The sequence below is a fragment of the Rhinoraja longicauda genome, chromosome 8, assembly GCF_053455715.1.
Source record: "Rhinoraja longicauda isolate Sanriku21f chromosome 8, sRhiLon1.1, whole genome shotgun sequence".
Classification (NCBI taxonomy): domain Eukaryota; kingdom Metazoa; phylum Chordata; class Chondrichthyes; order Rajiformes; family Arhynchobatidae; genus Rhinoraja; species Rhinoraja longicauda.
Window position 1 is genome coordinate 20,573,928 of NC_135960.1, and position 25,923 is coordinate 20,599,850.

The 25,923-nt window shown below is 39.0% G+C and overlaps 1 protein-coding gene across 1 annotated transcript in view; it reads left to right on the plus strand.

Moving 5' to 3' along the window:
* The window catches only part of LOC144595762 (low-density lipoprotein receptor-related protein 1-like), a 1,259,652-nt gene that overhangs the window by 476,565 nt on the left and 757,164 nt on the right, over positions 1–25,923 (plus strand). The window contains exons 4-5 of the mRNA XM_078403382.1: positions 19,531–19,650; positions 22,039–22,167. Of these exons, the coding sequence (XP_078259508.1) occupies positions 19,531–19,650; positions 22,039–22,167 (249 nt within the window). The remainder of the gene's footprint in view (positions 1–19,530; positions 19,651–22,038; positions 22,168–25,923) is intronic.

Consider the following 25,923-nt stretch of genomic DNA (forward strand, 5'->3'; position numbering starts at 1 on the left):
GGGTCCTTTTCAGGATGGCAGGCAGTGGCAAGTGTCACAAGGCTCGGTGCTGGGGCCACAACTATTTACAATATATATTAATGATTTGGATGATGGAATTAGAAGTAACACTAGCAAGTTTGCAGATGTCGCAAAGCTGGATGGCAGTGTGAACCACAAAGATAATGTTAGGAGGTGCAGGGTGACTTGGACAAGTTGAGTGAGTGGGCAGATTCATGGCAAATGCAATATAATGTAGATAAATGGGAGGTTATCCACTTTGGGGGCAAAAACAAGGAGCCAGATTATTATCTCAATGGTGTCAGATTAGGTAAAGGAGAAGTGCAACAAGACCTTGGTGTCCTTGTATACCATTCACTGAAAGTAAGCGTGCAGGTACAGCAGGCAGTGAAGAAAGCTAATGCATGTTGGCCTTCATAACAAGAGGATTTGAGTGCAGGAGCAAATAAGTCCTTCTGCAGTTCTATAGGGGCCTGGTGAGACCACATCTGGAGTATTGTGTGCAGTTTTGGTCTCCTAATTTGAGAAAGCACGTCCTTGCTATTGAGGCAGTGCAGCGTAGGATAACGAGGTTAATTTCTGGAATGGAAGGACTGTCATATGAGGAAAGATTGGAAAGACTGGGCTTGTATTCACTGGAGTTTAGAAGGATGAGAGGGGATCTTATAGAGACGTATACAATTATAAAAGGACAAGACAAGCTAGACGCAGGAAAAATGTTCCCAATGTTGGGGAGTTCAAAACCAGGGGACACAGTCTACGAATTAAGGGGAGGCCATTTAAAACTGATGTGAGAAGAAACTTTTTCACCCAGAGAGTTATGAGTTTGTGGAATTCTCTGCCACAGAAGGCAGTGGAGGCCAATTCACTGGATGAATTTAAAAGAGAGTTAGATAGAGCTCTAGGGGCTAGTGGAAACAACGGATATGGGGAGAAGGCAGGCATAAGTTACTGATTGTAGATGATCAGCCATGATCACAATGAATTGCAGTGCTGTCTCGAAGAGCCAATTGGCCTCCCCCTGCACCCATTTTCTATGTTTCTATGTATATGTTTCAAATTCAGGGTATGAAATTAATCCTGTTCATTTCTAGCCATCCATTCTCCAGGCACATTAAGAGGTAAACATTTCAGTAGTCTTCATTCTGGCCAAGACAGTGATTTCACAATATTTAATTTGATACACTGCAGAAACAGTCCCTTCAGCCCACTGAGTCTGCACCGACCAGTGATCACCCCGTACACTAGCATTATCCTACACATTAGGGGCAATGTTTACAATTACCGAAGCCAATTAACTTACAAACTGTGCGGCTTTGGAGTGTGGGAGGGTACCGGAGCACCCGGAGAAAACCTATGTGGTCACGGAGAACATAGTCAGCACCCATGGACAAGATTGAACCCGGTCTCTGGCGCTGTAAGGCAGCAACTCCACTGATGCACCACTGTGCATTGGTAATGTTGAACAAAGATAAGTAGGCTAGTGTGATAATGTGAAACCAATACCTTAATTATGTGGATCAATCCATAGTGTGCACATCTCCTTCATGGAAAAGATGGCAAAAGAAACCGTAGATGCTAGAATCTTGAGCAAAAGACAGTGTTGGAGTAACCCAATGGGTCAGGCAGCATTACTGGAGGACATGGATAGGCAGGGCAGGGCAGGGCACTACTTCACAGAAATCTCATTGTTTTGGATTTAATAATAATAGTACATTTGTATAATCATTCTGCAGTTAAACTGGTATTAAGACCACATGTCCTACACTATTTTGAAATGTTGGGCTTTGTGTAACATGGGAAGTGAGAATCAGAGTTTTTATTCAGTTTATTTAGAAATTTGGATGGTAATTTATTTTCTTTGTATCACACCATCTTTTGACAAGTTATGAAATGATCTGCTTTATTTCTGCATTAGTAGTGGAGCTGTATCAGCATACTATGTAAGACATTTGGTAACATAGATGTCTAAAAGTTGAATGTTGCCACAGTTGGAGCTAGAAATATAGCAACTCTCTGTGTATTGCCTCAGTGAAGTCTCCTCTTCTTACACTCCAATCGTTGCACTTTTGTACTTTTCATTCAAGCTTTTAGTACCAAACTAATTGTTACTAAATTTGGGAATTGAGTTGTTGGAGTATTCTGTTCAGTTTTGTGACCCTACTGCAGGAAAGATGGTAAGAGTGCAAAAAAGATTAAGAAGATGTCAGGACTCAAGGACAAGAGTCCATTTGAGGCACTAGTGGAGAGAGTGCAGAAGGGATTCATCGAGATGGATGTACCACTCTCTCCACACCCATTCCTTCTCTCCAGAGATGCTGCCTGTCCTGCTGAGTTACTCCAGTATTTTGTGTCTATCTTCGGTTTAAACCAGCATCTGCAGTTCCTTCCTACATAGAGCTAGTTAATACACTTGCTTGGAACCAAGGTACAAAATTTACATCCTGTAACTTGTGATGCCTTTCAATTAAAAAGCTGCATGAAAACAGGAGATCACAAGAAGCAGGAGCTATTTGTGTTGCGTAAGGGTATTCAGAATTGAGAGTTTTATACTGTTCAAGTCTTCAGTCCTGACTTGAGTAAAGAAAGAAACAAAAGCAATTTTAGATGGATCTTAACCTTCAACACATTTGATTGCACAATCCTTAAAACTCAATTTATTTTATATACATATCTGGTTTGAATTTAATAAATGAGCTTCTATAAATATTCAGGATTCCAAAGATTCATTCTCCACTGAGTGAAGAAATTCCTGCTTACCTCATACCTAACTGGCCCATCCCTATTTCAAGGAGTGTGTACCCTCACAACTAGGAAAACATCCTCCTTGAATTCTGCTGATGGAAACCTTTTAGAATTTTGTAAGTTTCAATGCTTCTAAACGTAAGAAAAAACAGGCCTCTCTTTTCATTCGATAAGAAAAAAAAAGCCTTTTTGCTTTGTGCACCAAAAGGAATGCCTTCATATTTCTCCACATTTGCTTGCATCAGCCATGTTATTTCCCACTTGCCTGGCTGGTCTATGTTACCCGAAGGCCCTCAAATTTTTCTACTCTGATCAATGTCCCTTGTTACTTGTCTAACACCAGCAAACTTAGAAATATACTATACTGGAGCTCAAGCATTGATCCCTTTGGTACCTCACTATCCACAAGATGCCATCCTGATAAAGATATGTTTATCCCAAAGATGAGCCAGTTTGTAAGTTAATTGGTCTCTGTAAAACTGCCCCAGGCATGCAGGGAGTGGATGAGAAATGGGATGACATGGAGCTAGTGTGAACGAGTGATCAATGGTCAGCGTGAACTCATTTGGCTGAAGAGCCTGTTTACTTGCTGTAAACTAAACTATCCCCATTCCTTGCTTTCTGTCCAAAAACTAATCTCAATCCTTGTCAGTGTGCTGTCCCCAATTCGTATATGTAGGTTAATTTGACTGGGTAAATGTAAAAAAAAAAATTGTCCCTAGTGTGTGTGTAGGATAGTGTTAATGTACGGGGATCGCTGGGCGGCGCGGACTTGGTGGGCCGAAAAGGCCTGTTTCCGCGCTGTATATATATGATATGATGATATGAATTCCACGCCTTCTGATATTGTTGGCTATTTTCCTGTGGCAAACCAATTGAAAATCCAAATGTACACACCCTTTCCTCATCCCCCCAACTGCACCTAATCTATTCTAGCTATGACCCCAAAGATCACGAGATTAGTTTTCTTTCATATATCCCTGCTGTCTCTTCATAATTTTATTATAGGTAGTTCTACTATAATGCAATAGTTGTGTTCCTGAAATACTTTGTATTACAGAAAATCAATTCATAACAAAACGTAACAAAAGCAATTGTGTCCATGTGCAAAACGAAGTTTGGGGCTGGAGAATTTCTTTCTTGCAATAATAGATCTTTCTCAGGATGGCAGGTAGTGGTTAATGAGGACCAAAGGGATCAAAAGCCCTGCAGGATTTTTAAAAATAAAGGTATTTTATAATAAATTCCAGAAGTTATTACCAAAGGATGCATTGTTTTTTGAATTGAACAAGTATCAAGATAAATAATTATTTGTCATTTTCAATGGCTACTTGTGCTTACTTTTGCCAGCCGCAGCTGTGTTCTAAAGAGACAATGCTGTCTGAATGTTGAGGGAAGGTTACATAGATAGATTGGTTTCCCCTTAGACAATTTTTTTTTCATCCAAGGCAGATTTTTTTCAGCTTGTTCGTTTCCAACATTTTACTGCAAAATTTAGCTTAATAGTGCTTTTCTTTCTTTACTGGAGCTGGGACTAAAGACTTAGCAACTGTATAAATCTCTCAGTTCTGATTACCCAGCACAAAACTCCTAATATTCTGAATCTATTTTGGAGCTCGATTGGCAGGTAAAAGTTGCATGCAATCGACTGTACTACCTGGGATTCTAACTGTGAAGAGCACTTTATTCCTCATCTTCCAGGGCTTAACTGGAGGATGTGCATTCAATGATGATTAGAAATATAATGTATTCTGAGCTGTCATTTTCCATTTGGATGCAAACTTCAGTCTTTATTTTATATAAAATTAGCATAATACCATTTAGTGTTTTGTACTTTTCTTGGCTTATTTTGGACATAAAAGTATGGAATCGTAATTGAAGCCATTTTAATTTAGTAGCAATATTATGTTGAAAATACAGTTAATTGTCATTTTTATGGTTTAAATTTAAAAAATAATTAACGGGCATCAAAAAACTGGTGATACAAGAAAAGCATCAATGCTCACACTGATGAATTTCCTACTTCTGCATTCTATTTTTGCATCAAGCCTGGCTGTAATATGTGTCCAATTGTTTTCTTATATCTAATGAAAATCAGCAGGTTTCCATGCTGGCATAAATAGAACAATTATACCAGGGCAGAAAATTAACAATAAATGCCTTCATTGGTTAAGGGATTGGGTACAAATGTAGAGAAGTAACATGACAGCTGAATAAAATTTTGTTAAGGCCTCATTTGCAGTACTGTATGCAGTTCTAGTCACACATTTGCAGAAAGGATGGTGAAGCTTTAGAGAGTGTGCAGAAGAGGTTCATCGGGATATTGCCTGGATTGGAGTGTAATCGTCTATGAGGGGTTGTTCAAAATTGGATTGTTTTGCTTGGATTGAGCGCCAGAGGCTGAGGAGTGGCCTGATAGAAGTATGTAATATTATGACCGATATTGACAGGGTAGATGGTCAGTCTTTTTCCTAGGGTATAAGATGTCAAACACTCGAGGCCACAGCTTTAAGGCAAGAGGGAGAAAGTTTAGAGTCTACTTAAGTTTTTTACAGAAAGAGGTAGATGTCTGAAACAGTGTAGATGTCTGGAAGCAGTGGAAGACAATATGATAGCAACATTTAAGAGGCATTTAGACAAACACATGAACATGCTGATCGTGGAGGAATATTGAGCACATGCAGCAGATGTGCTGTTTAAATTGGTATCATGGTGAGCAGCAACATTGTGGCCCAAAGGGCCAATTCCTAAGCTTTTTTACCAAACGCACCAGGTGTTCACACCGATCAGCCAAAACATTATGACCACGGACAGGCAAAGTGAGTAACGTTGATTATCTTGTTACAGTGGCACCTGTCAAGGGGTGGGATATAATAGGCAGCAAGTGAACAGTCAGTTCTTGAAGTTGATGTGTTGGATGCAGGAGAAATGGGCAGGAGTAAAGACCTGAGCGACTTTGACAAGGGCCAAATTGTTATGGCCAGACGACTGGGTCAGGGCATCCCTGAAACAGCAAGCCTTGTGGGGTGCTCCCGGGAGCAGTGGTGAGTATCTACCAACAGTGGTCCGAGGAGGGATAAACCACAAACCAGCGACAGTGTTGGGCGCCCAAGGCTCATCGATGCGCAAGTGCAACGAAGGCTATCCCATCGAGTCCGAACCGACAGAAGGTCTACTGTGGCACGTCAAAGAAAATTTCAATGGTGGTCATGGGAGGAATGTGTCACAATATACAGTGCATCACACCCTGCTGCATATGGGGCTGCACACGGAGGACCAACAGTATATTAGGCAGGTGGTTATAATGTTTTGGCTCATCAGGTCATAATGTTTCAGCTGATCGGTGTATTTCCATGCTTATTAATATTTCTTAAATCTTTTTCTTAACTTTTTTATTGAAAGCATCACATCTTATAAAATTAATAAGCTTTTTTTGATGTGTAATATATAAGATTTCTGTTTGTTTTTCATTCAACCTTCACTTGCTGGTACTCAGTTATTCTATTCCAGAGTGCAAGACTTCTATTTTTATCAAAATGCATTCTGCCACATAATCAAATTAAGTTACGTGTTCAGAACCACGACATGAAACTATAGCTTAAAAAAATGATTTCAATTAATTACCATCATACAGTGTTTCAAGGCAATGCTGCATATAGATTATGCCATCTGCTGATCAATTTTAGTTTGTACTGTTTTCAAAATAATTGTGGATAGTAGGAATCACAGGTTTCTGTTCCTGCATGTACCCCACTGTGTTTTGTGGCACGAGTTCCATAGCTTCTCTGATCCTTTTGTTGTTTCAACTACAATGCCTGATAGATTATCTTGCAATTTCCCTGCAGTGCTTTTAAGACCCACTCAAGAATCGTGAAAGGGCAGATTTTACGTAAACAAAATAAACTCAAAGGCATAGAAACAAATCCTTTGCTTTTGCTCGGTGGCGAGAGAAAACCCTATTGCTTCTCTTTTTATGTAATCCAGCAACACCTTTGGCAAACTGCAGTGCAGAACCAAACACACACCATGTTTTTAAAAAATTGTCCTTGAGTACATTTTTACCTTGAACTTTAGAAAATGCCCCTTACAACCATTTTGAAAAAGAAGAATTAACAATTGCCTTGGCAATTTAAATGCAAATTGGATAAAACCTTGTGGAGAATATTAATGAAAATGTAAATTAGAAATATAACTAGTTGGAAGAAAATTAATCTTTTCCAAAAAACACTTTAGTTTTCCTTGTGCTCTCCTAAGTAACCATTCCTCTGTAGAGATTTATTGCCAGCCATATCAAATTTGAGTAATGGAGACAGGGATTCGAACAATATGTTTTCATTGTGCAAATTGCAATCATATTCAAAATTAGTAAACTATTAACTTAAATGAATGGAGATTGGTCCTTAAATCAAGTCTCAGTGTTCAACCTTCGATCATTTCAGGAAAACAAAATTCGGAATTCAGTCCATCACTGCACATTACTTTCATTTATTTAAAAATTTGAGCAGAGAAATTTGAAATACATTTATCAATCTGAGAAGCTGCCCATATTATCTCAATAGCCATGACATTATTAGCTGATGCTTCACCAACTGTTTGCAGTGTTGGCCCGGTGGTGCCGTGATCGAGTTGCTGCCTTCCAACGCCAAAGACCCGGGTTCGATCCTGACTACGGGTTGTGTTTGCACAGAGTTTATATGTTCTCCCCGTGAGCTGCGTGCGTTTTCACCAGGAACACCGGTTTCCTCGCACATTCCAGACATAAAGGTTTGTAGGTTGGTAAAATTCTAAATGATCTCTAGTAGGATAGTGTCAGTGAGCGGGGATCGCTGGTGAGTGCTGACTCCTTGGGCCGAAGGGCCTGTTTCCGTGATGAATCTCTAAACTAAACTAAATTAAGCTAAACTACTGATAACATCTAAAAGAGGAATTCATTTAAAACATATTAGTCGTTGCAGTTCATGAACGTGGCTCATGACGACTTTTCAAGGCATTTGTAGGGATGTGGGAATCAATACCAGGTTTGCCAGTAATGTGCAAGAACAGTTCATCCCATTAATAGACACAAAAATGAATTTCATGCCTACAGGTTTAGGTTTAGAGGTACACATCGTGAGACAGGCCCTTTGGCCCACCGAGTCCATGCCGACCATTGATCACCCGTTCACACTAGTTATCCCACTACACACTAGGGGCAATTTACAGAGGCCAATTAACCTATAAACCCGCTCATCTTTGGGATGTGGGAGGAAACCCACATGGTCACAGGGGGAATGTGCAAACAGAACCCAAGGTCAGTATTGAATCTGGTTCTCTGGCGCTGTGAGGCAGCAGCTCTACCGCCGTGCTACTGTGCTGCAACTTACAAATACAAATTGTTTCATGTACTCCATGTTATACTGTTGACATGTTGTAAAAACTATGATTTTTGATAGTGAAACGATATATTTCTGACAGTTACATTATTATTTGGGTCTACGTTTCTTGATGCGTTACAGGTACTCTGGTTTCCCATGATTTGAATTGAGGTTTTGAAGCCAAACTGATTTGTTTTCTACCAGCAAAGCCAAACTGCTAACTTTTCAGAAAAATAATGAAAACATGTTAACTTATTTCCCATTGGTAAAACTAAGAAGTATTGCACAAAACCAGTGGAGAAGAATGTGCAGTCAAATTGAAGGATCAGTTTTTCGTTGACAAAAACCAAACAAATATTCGAGCAGTACAAGGAACTCCTTACTTTGACATGGCATATGCCACCTTATGAAAAAGCAACATTTCACACAGAAGACAAATAGGTTGTTTTATAGAGACCTGATCCATTGGTTCATTGGATGGATGTTCAGTTCACAACCTAAATTCTCTTAACTGAGGAAAATTAATCCGCAGAGCAAAAGGAACTCTGAATACTTTGAGGAATATTTTAAAGGCTTCATTTTACACATTTGAATGTGCTATTGATCCCCACCCTCACATTCAGTGCCACCAATCAATGCTTAAATACTGAGTATATTACAATTCATTCAATCTGTTCTATATATATATTTGAGTAATATTGTAACCCAAGCATATAACAATGTTCTTTGGAATCCCAAATGATTGTTTCTCCAGCATCTTCAAAACTATTAAACTTGGTGAGGTGAGATGAGATGTAAAGTTTAGCAGTTAGCAGATTTATTTCAGAACAAGTCAACAGATGTAATAATATTATAATCAGGCACACCTGGAACATATAGTCCAGCCTATCTTCACATAATGATGCAAAAAAAGAAGAATTCATGCTGCAATTACTTGACTGAATTGAAAGGGCTGATTTGATGACGCACTGTGAAAAATAGATAGGGCAAAGCCTGCCAGTCAACTGCTCACCTCTTGCCTTTGAAGAATTGCAAATGAAAAGCTAAGATGAAGACAAATAACATGGGGGGAAATATTAAGACTGATAGAGATGTTGATGCAAGTATCCTGGCTGAGGAGATCAGGTTTGGGCAGCAAAAATTCATTCTTTCTGATGGGGGTCTCATCCTGAAATGTTGATAATTCTATTTGCATCACAGATTCTGCACAAACTGTTGAATTCCTCCAGCAGTTCAGCTTTGGCTCCATTTTCCAGTATCTTCAGAATTTTATTTCTCCATTCTTTGTACATGGGACTGAATAAATGCCTTTCTTCCTGGTCCAAATGAAGAAAAGGTGGTCTATTTATCTTGATGGCACCACTCTTGAGATCAGTTTAGAATAAAGGCGTGGAATATGCATGAGAAAACCTACTACTCCCAGGAAAGTTTGTGCATTAATATGGAAATCCCAAACTTCATTGGTGGTGGTTGTTATGAGTGGTGCTTTTCACAATTCTGTTTCAAAACTTCAATAGGATGCCAAGCTGCCAACTTCAAGCCATTCCTAACCAAGTAAACCAAAGAAATGGCTGGAGATGATACAAAGGCTCACCTGTCCCTCTTACTCCCACATACTGGCTTTCTTCCCTTTACATTCTCAGTCCTAATTCTGGTCTCAAACCAAACTAACAGCTCTTCCTTTGCTTCCACAGTTGCTGCTTAACCCACTGAGTTCTACTGGCAGTTTTTTCCCTCTGCAGTCACTGTGCCTTCAATATTCCACTTTGTGCCAAATTTTCCAGTGGAATCTGAAACTTACATTAGATGTTTTTGGGGCATTGAGCTGATGTAGTCCAAATCTATTTGATGATCTTGAAATTGTCCCTTTCGTTAAGTAGCTCCAGATAATATGTTTCGGAATACAGGTAGAATAAACCTTCTCTTGACTAAACACAAAAGTCCTTATGATCTTAAGTGCAATACTTTCCCAACCTCACTGTTTAAAGCACTGACTAGAAACATTTTCAGAATTCAAAGAAGAGCATATGTGTTAAAGATAGAATTATAGAACATTTACATAGCAGCAAAAAAACGAGTTTCTGACTCTTGTATAACTTCTAACACATTAGTTCAATTTAGTGTTTAGTTTATCATTGTCACGTTTACAGAGGTACAGCGAAAAACTTTTGTTTGCATTCTATCCAGTCAAAGGAAAGACTATACATGATTACAATCAAGCTGTCCACAGTGCACAGATAGGGGATGAAGGGTACAACATTTAGTGCAAGATAAAGTCCGATTAAAGATAGTTCAAAGGTCTCCAATAATGCAGGTGGGGAGGTCAGCTCTCTAGCTGATGAGAAAACTGTTTAGTTGCCAGATAACAGCTGGAAAGAAACTCTGAATCTGGAAGAAACTGTCCCTGAATTTGGAGCTTGGGGGAAAAGTTTTTAATTTGTTGTTCTCAAATAAATTGATGGGGACATATTAATAATCTCTTATAAATAAGATGTATATTTGATGGCATTTGAAAATTATAGATGCAAGGAACTGTAGATGTTGGAATATTGTGCAAAATACAAAGTTCTGGAGTAACTCAGTGGGTCAGGCAGCATCTCTAGATGATGTGGATCGGCAATGTTTTGGGTCAGGACCCTTCACACAATACAAAATATTGTACCTTTCACATATGCTTGAATGTTTGGATTACAGAACTACTTATCATATAATTATCTAAAGATAAAATGAAAATATTGTGTGGAATTGGAGAAGCTTGACCATAATGTGCCACTGAGTTTGCAAGGTTGTTCATACCAATGGGAAATGAAATTAAAGAGATTATAATCCCAGTCACAAGGATTTCAACTTGTCCAGATGCAGAAATTGTGACGTATGAAAACTGAAGCACAGAAGTCATAAATTGGGAGCACTGGACGCCACTGAATAAATTAATTGATATTAAAAAAAAGCAAAAGGAAATGAATGAATTTACAGATCAGTGGGTAGCAGAGAATTAACATGGCAATAGGCATGAGTGAATTCATAAATTCACATACCAATGAGCAGCAACTTGATTGGAGCCAATACATTAAATTAGTACAGAAGTGGGCATCGGAGACGGGAATGACTTTTTTTCAAATTAATCGAGAATTAATATCAAAGCACTGTTGCAAATGTTGTTCTGAAGGTTTACACTAATGAGGACTGGCAGGATAAGCGCCAAGTTGATGGTGATAAATCTAAGAGCACAAGCCAAGATAGAAAGATGGGGTAGAAGACGAGGACAGGCTGAAATGATGTGAATGTGTTGACAAGAAGGCTGTAGAGAAAGGAGGATGGGCAAGAAATATCACTGAAAGTCTGGCTACTCCGGTCTGGTCCCACATCCCAAAGACATGCTGGTTCGTAAGTTAAATGACTTTGGTAAAATTACCTCTAGTGTGTTAGGGAATGGATGCAGAAGTGAAATAGTCTAGGATTAGTGTGAATAGGTTGGTGCGTAGATTCAGCTGTAGATGGTCAGTGTGGACTAAGTTGGACAGAGGGTCAGTTTCCATGCTCTTTACAATCAAAATAGAAAGGTAAGAGGCCAGGAGTCTGCCATACTCCCTCTTGAGCTATTTATTAAGAATATGACTGCTCCTCATTTATACAGCACTGAAATAAGCCCTTTGACCAAACTCATCTATGCCAGCCAAGATGCCCCATTTAAGCTTGTCTTATTTGCCCTTGTTTGATCCATATCACTATGAACTATGTACCGGCCCAAATGTGTTTTAAATGTAGAAATCACGTCTGCCTCCATTACTTTCTCGCAAATTGTTCCAAATACTCACCATCTGTATGATAGAGTTGGCCATCAAGTTCCTATTTTAAATCTTTCCCCTCTCACCTTAAAGCTTCCGTGGTGCAGCTGGTAGAGCAGTTGCCAAACAGCGCCAGAGACCCAGGTTAGATCCTGACTTCAGGTGCGGTCTGTATGTAATTTGTATGTTCTTCCTTTGATCACGTGGGATTCCTCTACATGGCCTGTTTCCATGTTGTAGCTCTAAACTAGACTCGACCATCCAATTTAATTTTCTATTTCATCCTCATGTCCTTTGATTCACTGTGTTCAAAATCTATCAATCTCAACTTTGAATATACTCGAGAACTGAAAATTTACAAATGTCAAATGTAAAGAATTCAAACACTGCTATGTTCTGAGTAGAGAAGTTTCTTCTTATCTAAGCCCTACATCATTGACATTGTGTTTCCTATTTTAAGAATGATAATCCCTTAAAGTATGAGCCAAGAGCAAAGTTGATGAGATCGTGTATGCCTGGAAGCTAGTTGAGGTGGGAGATTAACTTTTGCATTGTGCCAGACAGTTTCCCTGGTGATTGTACCTGTGGAAAGTGTATCCTGTTGCAGCTGAATTAATGACCATGTTGAGTGGCTGTACTTGCACCTGTACTTTCTCAGGAGCATCCATGATTCTGAGAGCATACTAGACGGGAGCTTTTGTGAGGTGGTCATGCAAAAGTTGCAGGTAGCAGATAGTTGGGTGACAACTAGGATAGGGAGAGAGGCAGTACATAAATCTATTTTGGTCATTCCCCTAAGTAACAATTTAGGTTTCTATTGAGGAGGACAGGTGTTCAGGGAATAGCAGCAGCAGCCAACTCTGTGGCACAACAACTTGGTCTGATGCACACCGGGCAAGGATGAGGGTCAGGACAGCTGTGGTGTTAGGAGACTTGATAGTTGTGAACACAGACAAGAAAATATGTGGTCATAAATTAGATTCCAGATGGTATGTTGCCTCTTGAGCGCAAGGTCAAGGATCTTTCTGAGCAGTTGCAGAACATTCTCAAGGGAGAGGATGAGCTGCCAGAGAGTGTTTTACAGATTGGGCACTATCGAGGTTCCAATAACATGGGAAGAAAAAGGGATGAGGCTCTGAACAGTCAATTTAGGGAGCTCAGCAGAAAAGCAGGATCCTTGTAATCTCTGGATTACTCCTGGTGTACATTGCAAGTGAGGATAGAAATAGGATGATAGAACATATAATTATGATGTCTGAAGAGCTAGCACAAGAGAGAGGGGTTTGGGTTCTTGGACAATCTCTTCTGGGGCAGGGGTTACCTGTACAAGAGGGATAGGTTACATCTGAACCAATACAATGAAAGGAGAGAAATGATGTAGCTACCTCAGAGAGTTTAAATTGGACTAGCAGGAGAGTGGGACCCTAAGTAGTGCTGTGGCAGATGAGAGATTTGAGAGTAGGACTTTCACAATGAACAGTTAGGCCTTCAGGAGTGTTGTAGAACAGAGGGACTTAAAAGTACAAGTGGCACCTCAGGTCGAAAGGATGCTGAAGACATATTTTTGGTACGACGACCTTCATCAGTTGGGGAATTAAGTACATTAATTGGGGACATTATGTTGCAAATTTTGGTGAGGTTGTACTTGGAGTACAAAGTCAGTTATAGTCACGCTGTTTTAGGAAAGAGCTCAATAAGCTGGAAAGAGTGTAAAGAAGACTTACGAGAATATTGGCAGGAATCGAGAGCCTGAGTTATAGGAGAGGTTGGGCAGGTTACAATTCTCTTCCTTCGCGGGTTGGAGTCTGAGGGGTTACCTTAGATGTCTCTAACATCATAGGGGCATAGATGAGGTGAATGCAAATAATTTTATTTTCACACAGTGGAAGAGTGCAGATCTAGCGTCATATATTCAAGGTGAAAGGGAAAAGATTTAAAAAGGACCTGAGGGGAAAACTATTTCACACAGGTTTTGCATTTATGGAACAAACTGCCAGAGGAATTGGTTGAGGCAGGTATAATAACAAATATTTTAAAGACATTTGGACAGGTCCAGAGTTGGCAAGGGTTAGAGGAATATGGGCCTAACAATTGACAAGTTGACCCATGTGTTTGTTTTCATGCTGTATGATATATTCGCTCCATGAATTGGCACCGTTTAAAAAGATGTTTAACATTGAACATTATTTAACATGAAAAGATTGATCATTCTTCAGTGAAACTACTCAATAGTTACAAAAAGTTTTGTAAAGTTATTATTTAAAATTAAGCTGCATCACTTAAAATATCTTGGTGTTAAGCTTAAGTTCAGCAGCATTAGTAAAACTACAGCAGGTAACCTGGAGTCGTAGAATCATACTGCACAAGAACAGTCCCTCTGGCCCTCCATATTCAAGCTGATCATCAAGTACCCATCCATAATAATTGCATTTACCAGCATTTGGTTGGTTGCCTTCTGTGCCTTGGTGATTCAAGCCCTGTCTAAGTACTACTTAAATGTTGTGAGAGTCTGAACCTCCACTGTTGTCTCACAGATCCCACTTAAATTTTTATCAAGGATATTATTATTTATATTGTGTAGTAAAAGTTAATCATTAAGTTGCTTATTCTACGTCTTTGGATTTGCCGCTTAGTATGTACAGGAGCATTATCCATTGGCTGTTATCGGTTGTGACATTTTAATTTGATGCTTGCCTGGGGGATTGTGTTTATGGCTCCCCAACTCATTAAACACATGAGTTTTTATGTGTTTAAATAACACTCCAGGTGTGATCTCTCCTTCCCGGCCCTCTCTCTTTGTGGTTCGCCTGACTTCCTGACATTGTGAAGCTGGTAAAGAGATTTTTCATCTTCTCGTGAAGAGTTTAAGGTTTGACACATTAGGATTTGTGCTTTACAACATTTCACAGTGAGGGACTTCATGCAAAGCTTCATGCAAAAAGAACACAGTGACATTTGAAGTACCTGTTTACCAATGCTCCTGAAACTTTTGTGGTTTTTGCTGATAAATGCCAGGAATAATGCTTGCATCGACTGATACCAATGGGATCGAGCTTACTGCTGGGCTCTGTCTTCGATTTTCCAGTTATAGAACTGTTCAGCATGGAAACAGGTCCTCTGGCCCAACATATCCATGCCAACCAAGATGGTATTCTGGACTTGTTCCATTTGCCTCCATTTGCCAATGTCCCTCTAAACCCTTCCTATCCATATATCTGTTCAAATATCATTTGAAGGTTGTATCCACTTGTATATCTTCCTCTGACAATAGACAATAGGTGCGGGAGTAAGCCATTCGGCCCTTCAAGCCAGCACCACCATTCAATGTGATCATGGCTGATCATTCTCAATCAGTACCCCGTTCCTGCCTTCTCCCCATACCCCCTGACTCCGCTATCCTTAAGAGCTCTATCTAGCTTTCTCTTGAATGCATTCAGAGAATTGGCCTCCACTGCCTTCTGAGGCAGAAAATTCCACAGATTTACAACTCTCTGACTGAAAAAGCTTTTCATCATCTCCGTTCTAAATGCCCTACCCCTTATTCTTAAACAGTGGTCTCTGGTTCTGGACTCCCCCAACATTAGGAACATGTTTCCTGCCTCTAACGTGTCCAACCACTTAATAATCTTATATGTTTCGATAAGATACCCTCTCATCCTTCTAAATTCCAGTGTATTCAAGCCTAGTCACTCCAGTCTTTCAACATATAACAGTCCTGCCATTCCGGGAAGTAACCTAGTAAACCTACGCTGCATGCCCTCAATAGCAAGAATATCCTTCCTCAAATTTGGAGAACAAAAGTGCACACAGTACTCCAGGTGAGGTCTCACTAGGGCCCTGTACAACTGCAGAAGGACCTCTTTGCTCCTATACTGAACTCCTCTTATTACGAAGGCCAACATTCCATTGGCTTTCTTCACTGTCTGCTGTACCTGCATGCTTCCTTTCAGTGATTGATGCACTAGGATACCCAGATCTCGTTGTACGTCCCCTTTTCCTAACTTGACACCATTCAGATAATACACTGCCTTCCTATTCTTACCACCAAAGTGGATAACCTCACACTTATCCACATTAAGCTGCATCTGCCATGCATCCGCCCACTCACACAACCTGTCCAAGTCACCCTGCAACCTCATAGCATCTTCCTCACAGTTCACACTGCCACCAAGCTTTGTATCATCTGCAAATTTGCTAATGGTACTTTTAATCCCTTCATCCAAGTCATTAATGTATATTGGAAAGGGACCCATTTATCCCCTCCTGGCTTCCTGTCTACCAACCAATTTTCTATCCATGTCAGTACCCTACCCCCAATACCATGTGCTCTAATTTTGCCAACTAGTCTCCTATGTGGGACCTTGTCGAAGGCTTTCTGAAAGTCAAGGAACACTACATCTACCGGCTCTCCCCTGTCAATTTACATCCTCAAAAAATTCTAGAAGATTAGTCAAGCATGATTTCCCCTTTTAAATCCATGCGGACTTGGAACGATCCTGTTACTGCTATCCAAATGCTCCGCAATTCCGTCTTTTATAATTAACTCCAGCATCTTCCCCACCACTGATGTCAGACTAACTAGTCTATAATTTCCCGTTTTATCTCTCCCTACCTTTCTTAAAAAGTGGGATAACATTAGCTACCCTCCAATCCACAGGAACTGATCCTTAATCTATAGAACATTGGAAAATGATCACCAATGCGTCCACGATTTCTAGAGCCACCTCCAACACAATTTCCTGCCTAATGTGAATTTCCTTCAGTTCCTCCGTCACCCAAAAATCTCTGGCCACTAGAACATCTGGGAGATTGTTTGTATCTTCCTTAGTGAAGACAGATCCAAAGTGCCGGTTCAACGGTTCAGTTCCACAAGCATCCTGAAGTCCTTCTTGAATCTTCCACCTATCACAAGCCTGTGCCCTCTAGTTGTAGAATTCTCTATCCAGGGAAAAGGCATCCCATCAGCAATGCAAAATTATATTGCTATTTGCATATGCAGCGAAGTACTAAAAATAAGGAAACATACACCATGACAAATAGCTTGAAATATTTAATTAGCTGTAACATGCATCCTGCAATTTCAATGCAGCATTTTAGTTGGATCAAATAAATTCAACGATAAATTACTTACCGCAGTACCCCTGACAATAAGAAACCTTAACCTAACCTAATATCAAATATTAATCTTCCTGCAAACTTTCTCGTTCCTTTCATTGTGTTAGCCTGAAGGTGAAATCAAGCTGCAAAACTAACTTCCATTATTTAAATCAAGTTTTTTTTAAACTTGTGAAGTTTCTATGAGCCTAGGTACCAATGCCTGAATAAAGAACTACTACCAAGTTATGATTCCAGGTGTTAAAAAGCCAAATATATTATTGGAGAAAGTTTAATCGAGTGCTTTTGGCACAGGCAAAAAAAACCATCTGGTTATAGTGTTTTTAAGCTGTGGCTGTAATGGGGATTTTGAAAATAATGGACAGGATTTGCAAAATTTGTCCAAGAGTGGAGATACTTAATTCACCACATGTATGTATAAATTTCTATTTAACATCTTTTTAAAGCACTTTTAATATTAAATCATGGTAATGTAATCTCACACTGAGTTTCTTGATTGATGAGATTCTACTAAGAACATTAATCGACCCGAAACGTCACGAATTCCCTTTCTCCAGAGATGCTGCCTGTCCCGCTGAGTTACTCCAGCTTTTTGTGTCTATCTTCAGCAACAATAAGCATGTTAATCTTACATTACAATCCCCTGACCATTTTCAAGGATTATCAAATATAGCCTTCATTGTCTTTTCCAGAAAGATCATTAGCCTGCATAATTATGTTCAAGTCAATTTGCACTGCATGCTTCGTTGCCTGCTTCAAATCCTCCTTTGTACAGTAGCAAGCAATAACAAAGTGCAGCTGCCTTCCATTGTCCCAAACAAATCAATGTCCACTGTAACTAAGTCGATGGGAATTGAAGTAGGGCCAGCTACAAAGGTTGGTGTGGATGATCAATAGTTATCTCAAACACATTGCAGATTAGGTTGTTACATTCATTTATTTTATTGAATGGGAAGACATTTTTGAGGAATTATGGACACAGACTTGTGAAAGATTGATGTGATGTGAGAAGATGATGAAATATAAATAGTCCACTAAGTTTCTGCTCGTAGACTTTACTGACATAACAAAAAAACATTGGGATACTTAATTTCCATCTTCTTGACATCCCATTACATTTTGCATTAGTGAGGATAATATCTCATAATCTTTGATATCGTATATATTATGCAATAATTGAATTTCATGTTTACCGATGATCAAGCATCCATTAGGATGAATGGAACAAAACCAGAAAGAATGAAGATTTCCTGGCCATAAGGTCTGGATTCATAGATGCATTTTTTTTGGGGGGGGGAGGGGAGGGGGGGGGGAGGGGGGGTGGGAGGGTCGGGGCACTATGGGACTGCCTTGTTCCAAAACAGTGCATTATAACTGCCTGTACAATTATGGGTACCGTATCAGACCATATTGTTTGCCTTTCTGACCTGGAAACACGTGATCATTCCTTCAGCATTACTGGGTTAAAATCCTAGAACCACCAGTCCAGTTGTAGGAGTACCTTCATGCATAGGTTGATCTTGCTAACAACATTCATATCTCGAGTCGATTAAAATTTAAATTAATAAATGTCTTATGGTGAGGAACGTTGCTCCCATAAGCAGATGAATAAATTCCCCTTACCTCCAGCATTTCTGGAATAGTGGACAAAAAGTACAGATCAAACTGCAGAAGTGCAAAAAGCGAAGGAAAAGGAAATGGAGCTTTTAAATGGAAGTCACATCCATCTTGGCATGTTAAGGGGGGGGGGGGGGTATTTTTCCACCTACATCTCTGTGAGGAACATTTTCCTGAAGATTTCTGTTCTGCAAGGACATCCTTGGTAAAATCTATCACTGTAGCAGCAACAATGCCTCCCTATTTTTAGACATGCAAGATAGCCTTAAGCACTCAGACTGGGCTACAAACTATGTTATCCTTTCCCAATCTTAATCCTCCCACTGATCCATGAAGCATTCATTGCTGCCAGGATTTTCAATTAACAGACGTTGCCCAAGACTGCAAGAAATTTCAGAGAGTTGTAGATGTAGCCCAGTCCAACACACAGACCACACTTCCTACCATTGACTCCAATGATACTTCACGCTGCCTCGGAAAAGCAGCTGACATAAACAAAGGCTTGTCATAACAAGGCACAGTCATTTCTTCTCCTTGCTCCTGTACAGCAGAAGGTAGAGAGAGTTGAAAGCATGCACCATCAGACTCATCAGACTCAGGAACAGCTTCTTCTCCTCTGCTATCAGACCTGAATGGTCCTTCCATAAACTCGGGTACTGTCCAATTCAGCTCTAACACATTGTAGATATTGGACTTTGTCTCTAGCTATTTTAACTGGGTTTGACTTGATTGCATTTATATATTGTCTGATCCATGGGGATAGTATGCAAAACAAGCTGAAGAAAAAATGCAAGACTATGGATCCAAATCTTATGCCCAGGAATTCTTCATTCTTTCTGTAAGGAAGCATTCTTTTTTGTTTGTTTTCAAAGGAAATGTATGTACTCAAATCTTTATATGTTTCCTTTCAGAATTTGCATCCTCTTGTGACCGAGCCCAGTGTCAGTATTGGTGTGCAGTCACAAGAAATGGTACAACTTGCTACTGCAATAATGGTTTTAATATAGCACCAGATGGGAAAGGCTGTGAAGGTCAGTTCACTGTTTTCTGAAGAATCATTATTCACGTATAGGTATTGTGCAATTTGTCATTTTTAGCCTGAAATAGTTTGATACAATTTATGGTGGTTAAATATTAATCTTCCTGTGAACTTTCCAGAGTTGCTTTTGTTGTGTTTGCCTGGAGGTGAAATCAAGCTGCAAAACTAACGTCCATTATTTAAACCGTTTTCTGGAGCTCATGAAGTTTCTATGAGCCTAGATACCAAGGCCTGAATAAAGAACTACTACCAAGTTATGATTATAATAATATATTCCTTTATTTGTCCCACACCGGGGAAATTTACAGTGTTACAGCTGCAAAGTGCATAGCAAGAGATCATTCATTATAAATAAAAGTAAAGACAAGGATAAATTGTCATCAGTTTACTGTGTATTCCTTAACTGTTACAGTTGACTCGTCTGCTGGGAGCAGTGCTGGTTGTGCAGTCTCACAGCAGTGGGAAGTTGCTATAGGTGTTGAAAAGCCAAATATATTATTAGAGAATGTTTAACTGTTATTTTGGCACAGGCAAAAAACATACCTGATTATAGTGTTTTTAAGCTATGGCTATAATGGGGATCTTGAAGATAATGGACAAGGATTGCAAAATTTGTCCAAGAGTGCAGATACTTAATTCACCACATGTATGACTTGAATCACACAATTCCTATTCAACATCTTTGTGAATCCCTTTCAATATTAAATCATGGTAATGTAATCTCACACTGAGTTTCTTGATTGATGAGGTTCTCCTGGGAACATTTCCTTTAACCATATAGAATGCATTCAGATGACACAATCCTGGACTGCTTTGAAGAACCTCAAGGCACTGAGGTTTTTGGATTACTTCAAGGTACTTTTTCAGTGAGGCATTTCTCAACCACATATATATAGTCCTGCATTCACTTTTGGGATCATTGGCTGAAATTTTCCACAGTAGAGATTATTTCTAGGGTTGGCCATCACTTACTGAGCACATTTGAAAAAAGTGAATCCGAATCATGTAAAATTCAGGCCATATTACAAGGTAAAGGCATCATTGAGTGTGACCTTCCCGACCAGAAATACACAAGGATTCCTTTCGAAAGATTTGAAATTGATCTTTTTATTTACCGAGGAGGTAGCAATTTAAATCTGCTAATTCGGATCTTAGAGCAGCTCAGTGATTGATTCAATAACACCCAGAATTATATCGATTATAAAGGTATCTTTGAAGAGTCTAAGGCCCTTTCATGTTACTGCATAGAAGTATCTGAACCTGCCAGCCTGCTGTGCATTGTTATATAAAGCTAGCAACACATATTATATTTACCCATAAAACATCTCATAAATATCCAGGTGGAAAGAAATCAACTGCAGGAACCATTGGAATTTCTAGCTTGAAAACAATTTTTGTATTCTATGAACTTTTAACACACATTTTTCTTTCTTCATGACAAAATTTAACATCTGTAAACAATAAGAAAGCAAGTGTCATACTTCTGCTAACTAAACCATGATATTTATAACCGATTCGGATCTTGCCTACATGCTCAGATTGCTCAGATGAAAGTTCATCTACCTGATGTTAGCTCTGTAAAGAAGGCTTCTTCAGCTACTGAATATTTCCACCATTTAAAAAAAATAATTCCCAGTACCCTCAAAAAATGTGTTTATATCATCTGATTGCAAGTAGCATTATTGCATTTCGTTTGAGATTTTAATATTTTCTGTTCTAACTTCCAAAATACCACATCAGAAACCCAATGAAAGCAAAATTTCCATCGCGGAAAAGTTTTCTTTATTAGAACACAGTGACAAATATGAATCATTTGAGTGATATGAAATCCAAATAAGCCTTTAATCTTTTCAATTAAAACCTCCTGAGTGTGGCATTCCCCATTTCTGACTATGGATCTGAGGTTCAGACCGCAGGAAAATTAAGCATTTGCCTGGGAAAATTAGAGAGGCACAGTAGTAGAGTTGATGCCTTACAGTGCCAGAGACCTGGGTTTGATCCTGACTATGGGTGCTGTCTGTACATAGTTTGTACATTCTCCCCGTGACCACTCGAAAGATGTACAGGTTTGTAAGTTAATTGGCTTTGGTAAAATTGAAAGAATTGTTCCTAATGTGTCGGGTAGTGCTGGAGTTTGGGGTAATAGCTGGCTGGTGCAGACTTGGTGGGCCAAAGGGCCTGTGTCTAATGTCCAAAGCTTTATAAGAGCAAGATATTTTGTTGTGTTTTAGCCACTATTTTTTCTACCTATCAATTTAATAAAGATGTTAGAGAACACAAGAATTCCTCTATTTTGATACAAGTCGGCCACTGTACATAACTGATTTATGACTGTTTCGACGATGTGCCACCAAATTAACTTCTTATTTGACTCTGACAGATTTGGATGAATGCAGCATATATGGAACATGCAGTCAAACATGCATGAATAGCAATGGATCGTACATGTGTGGCTGTGTAGAAGGCTACTTGATGCAACCTGACAACAGAACTTGTAAAGCCAAAATTGGTAAGAAATTAACAAATTATACTTTACTTTAAGTGTTACCATTGAAATTCAAATATTGATAATTGATTTAATGGTTCAACATAATTAGTAGCCTGGCTATTATTGGCCGGAACAAAGAGGTGAAACCATTACAATCCTCATCTTCAGATTTGCAGCCCTTGAAGACTACAGGTTTTGATTGACAGGAAAAGTTTACAAATTGAGCAAAAGGGGAAAAAAATTAGAATGTAATTTATTTTATTGCTTTCCCATACAAGTCTAACATTTTTTTTAATTTAATTTAAGTCTTCCAGTATATATTATCCAAATTGAAATATCTTTTCCTTCATTGTATTTACTAAATTTACTTAATTAATTGAAATAATAGGGTGTCATGGGTTTGCGGGGCAAAGTTAGGAGAATAGGTTTGCGAGGGAAAGATCGATCAGCAATGATTGAATTGTGGGGTAGACTTGATGGGCCCAATGGCCTAATTCTGCTCCCAGAACGTATGAATTTATCTTTTCTTTGCTTAAGAGGATTATATGGTCAAGGGTGTGTTTAATATTCACCCCTCATTATTTTTAAATGGTGACAGTGCATTTTCTGATGTTATGATGGTTTTCATGGAAACAGAATCTCTGAATATTGACCGTGATTATAATGTTTTTAAAGTTTATTACAAATATCATTGGATTAAGTATTTTTTTCAAAATTTGACCACTGTGAATATCTCAATTATTTGAAAATAAATATTGTACTATGTAACTTGAGGATGAAACTCTCTATCAAAAATTATTCAAGTATTTAGGGCATAAATTTATAGGCCAACTGATCTTCAATTATGTCAGCAATATGAATGCATAATTTAAGGTGAATTGACATTGTTTGGAGTGATGAGTGCCTTTATAGACTTTGATATTAAATATCTAGAAGGGAAATAGTTCTTGTAAAACACCGGTAATGCTGCTGCCCAACAACTCCAATAATCCTGGTTTGATCCTAAATATCAGTACTGCCTTTGTGGAGTTAGCATGTTCTACTCATTATCGTGTCCAGGGAAATAAATAGGGAAATGGGACTCATGGGATTTCTTTGAGAACTGGCATGGACTTGGTGAGCAAACTGTTTGTCTTCTACATCAAACGGAAATATGAATCTAATTTAAACGAATGAGGAAATAATAGGATGAAAGATGTATTTTTAGATTTCCTGAGTACTTGTTCAAGTAACAAATAACATATTTAGGGTAAAGATAATTGTGCAAGGACTAAGTAAAAAGGGTTATGGTTGGAAGCAGTAAAACAATTTTTTGTATGGACAGAGAGATGGCAAGTTTCTTGGGGTCATAATAAAACTCACTTTTATTTGCCAGACAGAAGCTGAGAATTTATTTTTGAACATTTATATAATCTCCAAATTGAAATAAGAAAATATGATAGACCTTAAATCAGAAGATATTTACTAAAGCAAAGGACCATTAATATGGGTCACCAGAGACGGCAGCTAAAGAAGATAGAAACTGCAAAAAGGTTTACCACTTTACACTTGCAGATAATAAAATATTACTGAAGTTGCATAACATTAAATTGATGAGATGCAGGCATTACTGGCAAAGCCAGCACTCACTCCTTTACTTGTTTTGGTTAGTACATTATAACAATGACAAACAAGCTGAACAGATTGATTCAGATTTCACCAAGGAATAATAGTTATGAAGAACCGGGGAACTGCTATTACTGGTTAAAAAGAAGGACACAAGTGATGGAGTAACTCAGGGGATCAGGCAGCATCCCTGGAGAACATGGATATGTGACATTTCAAGTTGGGATCTTTCTTCAAGGCACAGGAACAGGCTCTTCAGCCCACAAAGTCTGTGCTGATCATGGTTCCAAGATAAACTACTCTTATCTGCCTGCACATGATCCTTATCCCTCCATTTCCTGCATATAGGTGCCTATGTAAAAGACTCAAATGCTACCATCATATTTATTTCCCAAACCACCCCTGGCAGCCCATTATGGGCACCTACCATCAGTGTAAAGAAAAATTGTCCCGTACATCCTATTTAAGCCTTGCCTCTCAGAACTTAAAGCCATGCCCTCTAAAGAAAAATTGTCCCGTATATCCTATTTAAGCCTCTCAAACCTTAAAGCCATGCCCTCTACACTTTGACATTTCCACCCTGGCAATAAGGTTCTGACCAAAATATGTCTCTCATAAATTGATATACTTCTATCAGGTTTTCCTTCAATCTGCGTTCTCAAGAAAACAATCCAAGTTTGTCCAACCTCTCTTTGAAGCTCATACCCCCTAATCATTCTGGTGCCCTCTCCAAAGTCGACACACCTTTCCTGTAATCTTAATAATCAACCCCAAGGCGAACCCAGCTTCTCCTGTCTATCCATGTAACCATTTCCAAAGCCTTTACATCTTTCCAAAGCGGAAAGAGTACTCTCATTGTATTTAGAAAGATTCCCCGCAGCCTCCTTTCTTTTGTACTCTAATTATGAAGCCCAGAATTCCCTATGTTTTCTTCATCACTTCCACAACATTGCCCAGATACTTTTGTACAGCTTTTAGAATTTAGATCTTTAGTTTATAATGGCTCTTTCCATACTTCTGACCAAAATGCAGTGCTTCACATGAGGTTTAAATATAATCTGCCACTTATCTATCAATTCCATATACCTGTGTGAGAGCATGTTTTGCTGTGATGGCCATATACCTGTTTATATCTCCTTGATGTTTATAGGAACTCCCTTGCCATTCGCTCCTGCAAACTCTTAAAATCTGATCATAATACATCCAAATCTAAATCATTAATATACAGAGATGCTATTTAAAAAAAACTGCAGATGCTGGAAATCTATTGTTTTTTAAAATGCTGGAGTCTCGCAATTGGCCATTCTGTGGGAAGAGAAGCAAAGTTAATGTTTCAGATGGGAAACTCTTCATCAGAACTGGGAAAGTGAGAAAATGTTAATTTCAAATTCAAAATGGTGAAGGGATCAACAGGACAAGGAAAATATATCTCATAAGGTGAAGCCTGGGTTGCTCAGGAGACTGAAGTGCTTATCGATTTCCTATTTGTTGATTAAAATTAACTTATTTTAGAAACATAGAGACAGGAGTAGACCATTTGGCCCTTTGAACCAGCACCGCCATTCAATATGATCAGAGCTGATCATCCTAAATCAGTATCCCGTTCCTGCTTTCTCCCCAGATCCCTTGATTCTATTAGCCCGAAGAGCTATATCTAACTCTCTCTTGATGGTGCTGGTTCGAAGGGCTGAATGGCCTCCTCCTGCACCTATTTTCTATGAATACATTCAGTGAATTGGCCTCCACTGCCTTCTATGGCAGATTCACAACTCTCTGGGTGAAAAAGTTTTTCCTCATCTCTGTCCTAAATGGCCTACCCCTTATTCTTAAACTGTGACCCCTGGTTCTGGGCTCCCCCAACATCGGGACCATTTTTCCTGCATCTAGCCTGTCCAATCCCGTAAGAATTTTATATGTTTCTACGTTCCCTTCTCATCCTTCTAAATTCCAGTGAATATAAGCCTAGTCGATCCATTCTTTCATCATATATCAGTCCCGCTATCCCAGGAATTAACCTGGTGAACAAATGCTGCACTCTCTCGCTATGTCATTTACGACAAACAGCTTTTGACCTGAAACAATCACTTTTATTTTGCTTTTCCACATATTTTGTCTGTCCTGCTCCCATTAATTAATGGGGTTTTTTATTGAGACATCCAATGGTATTGGTAC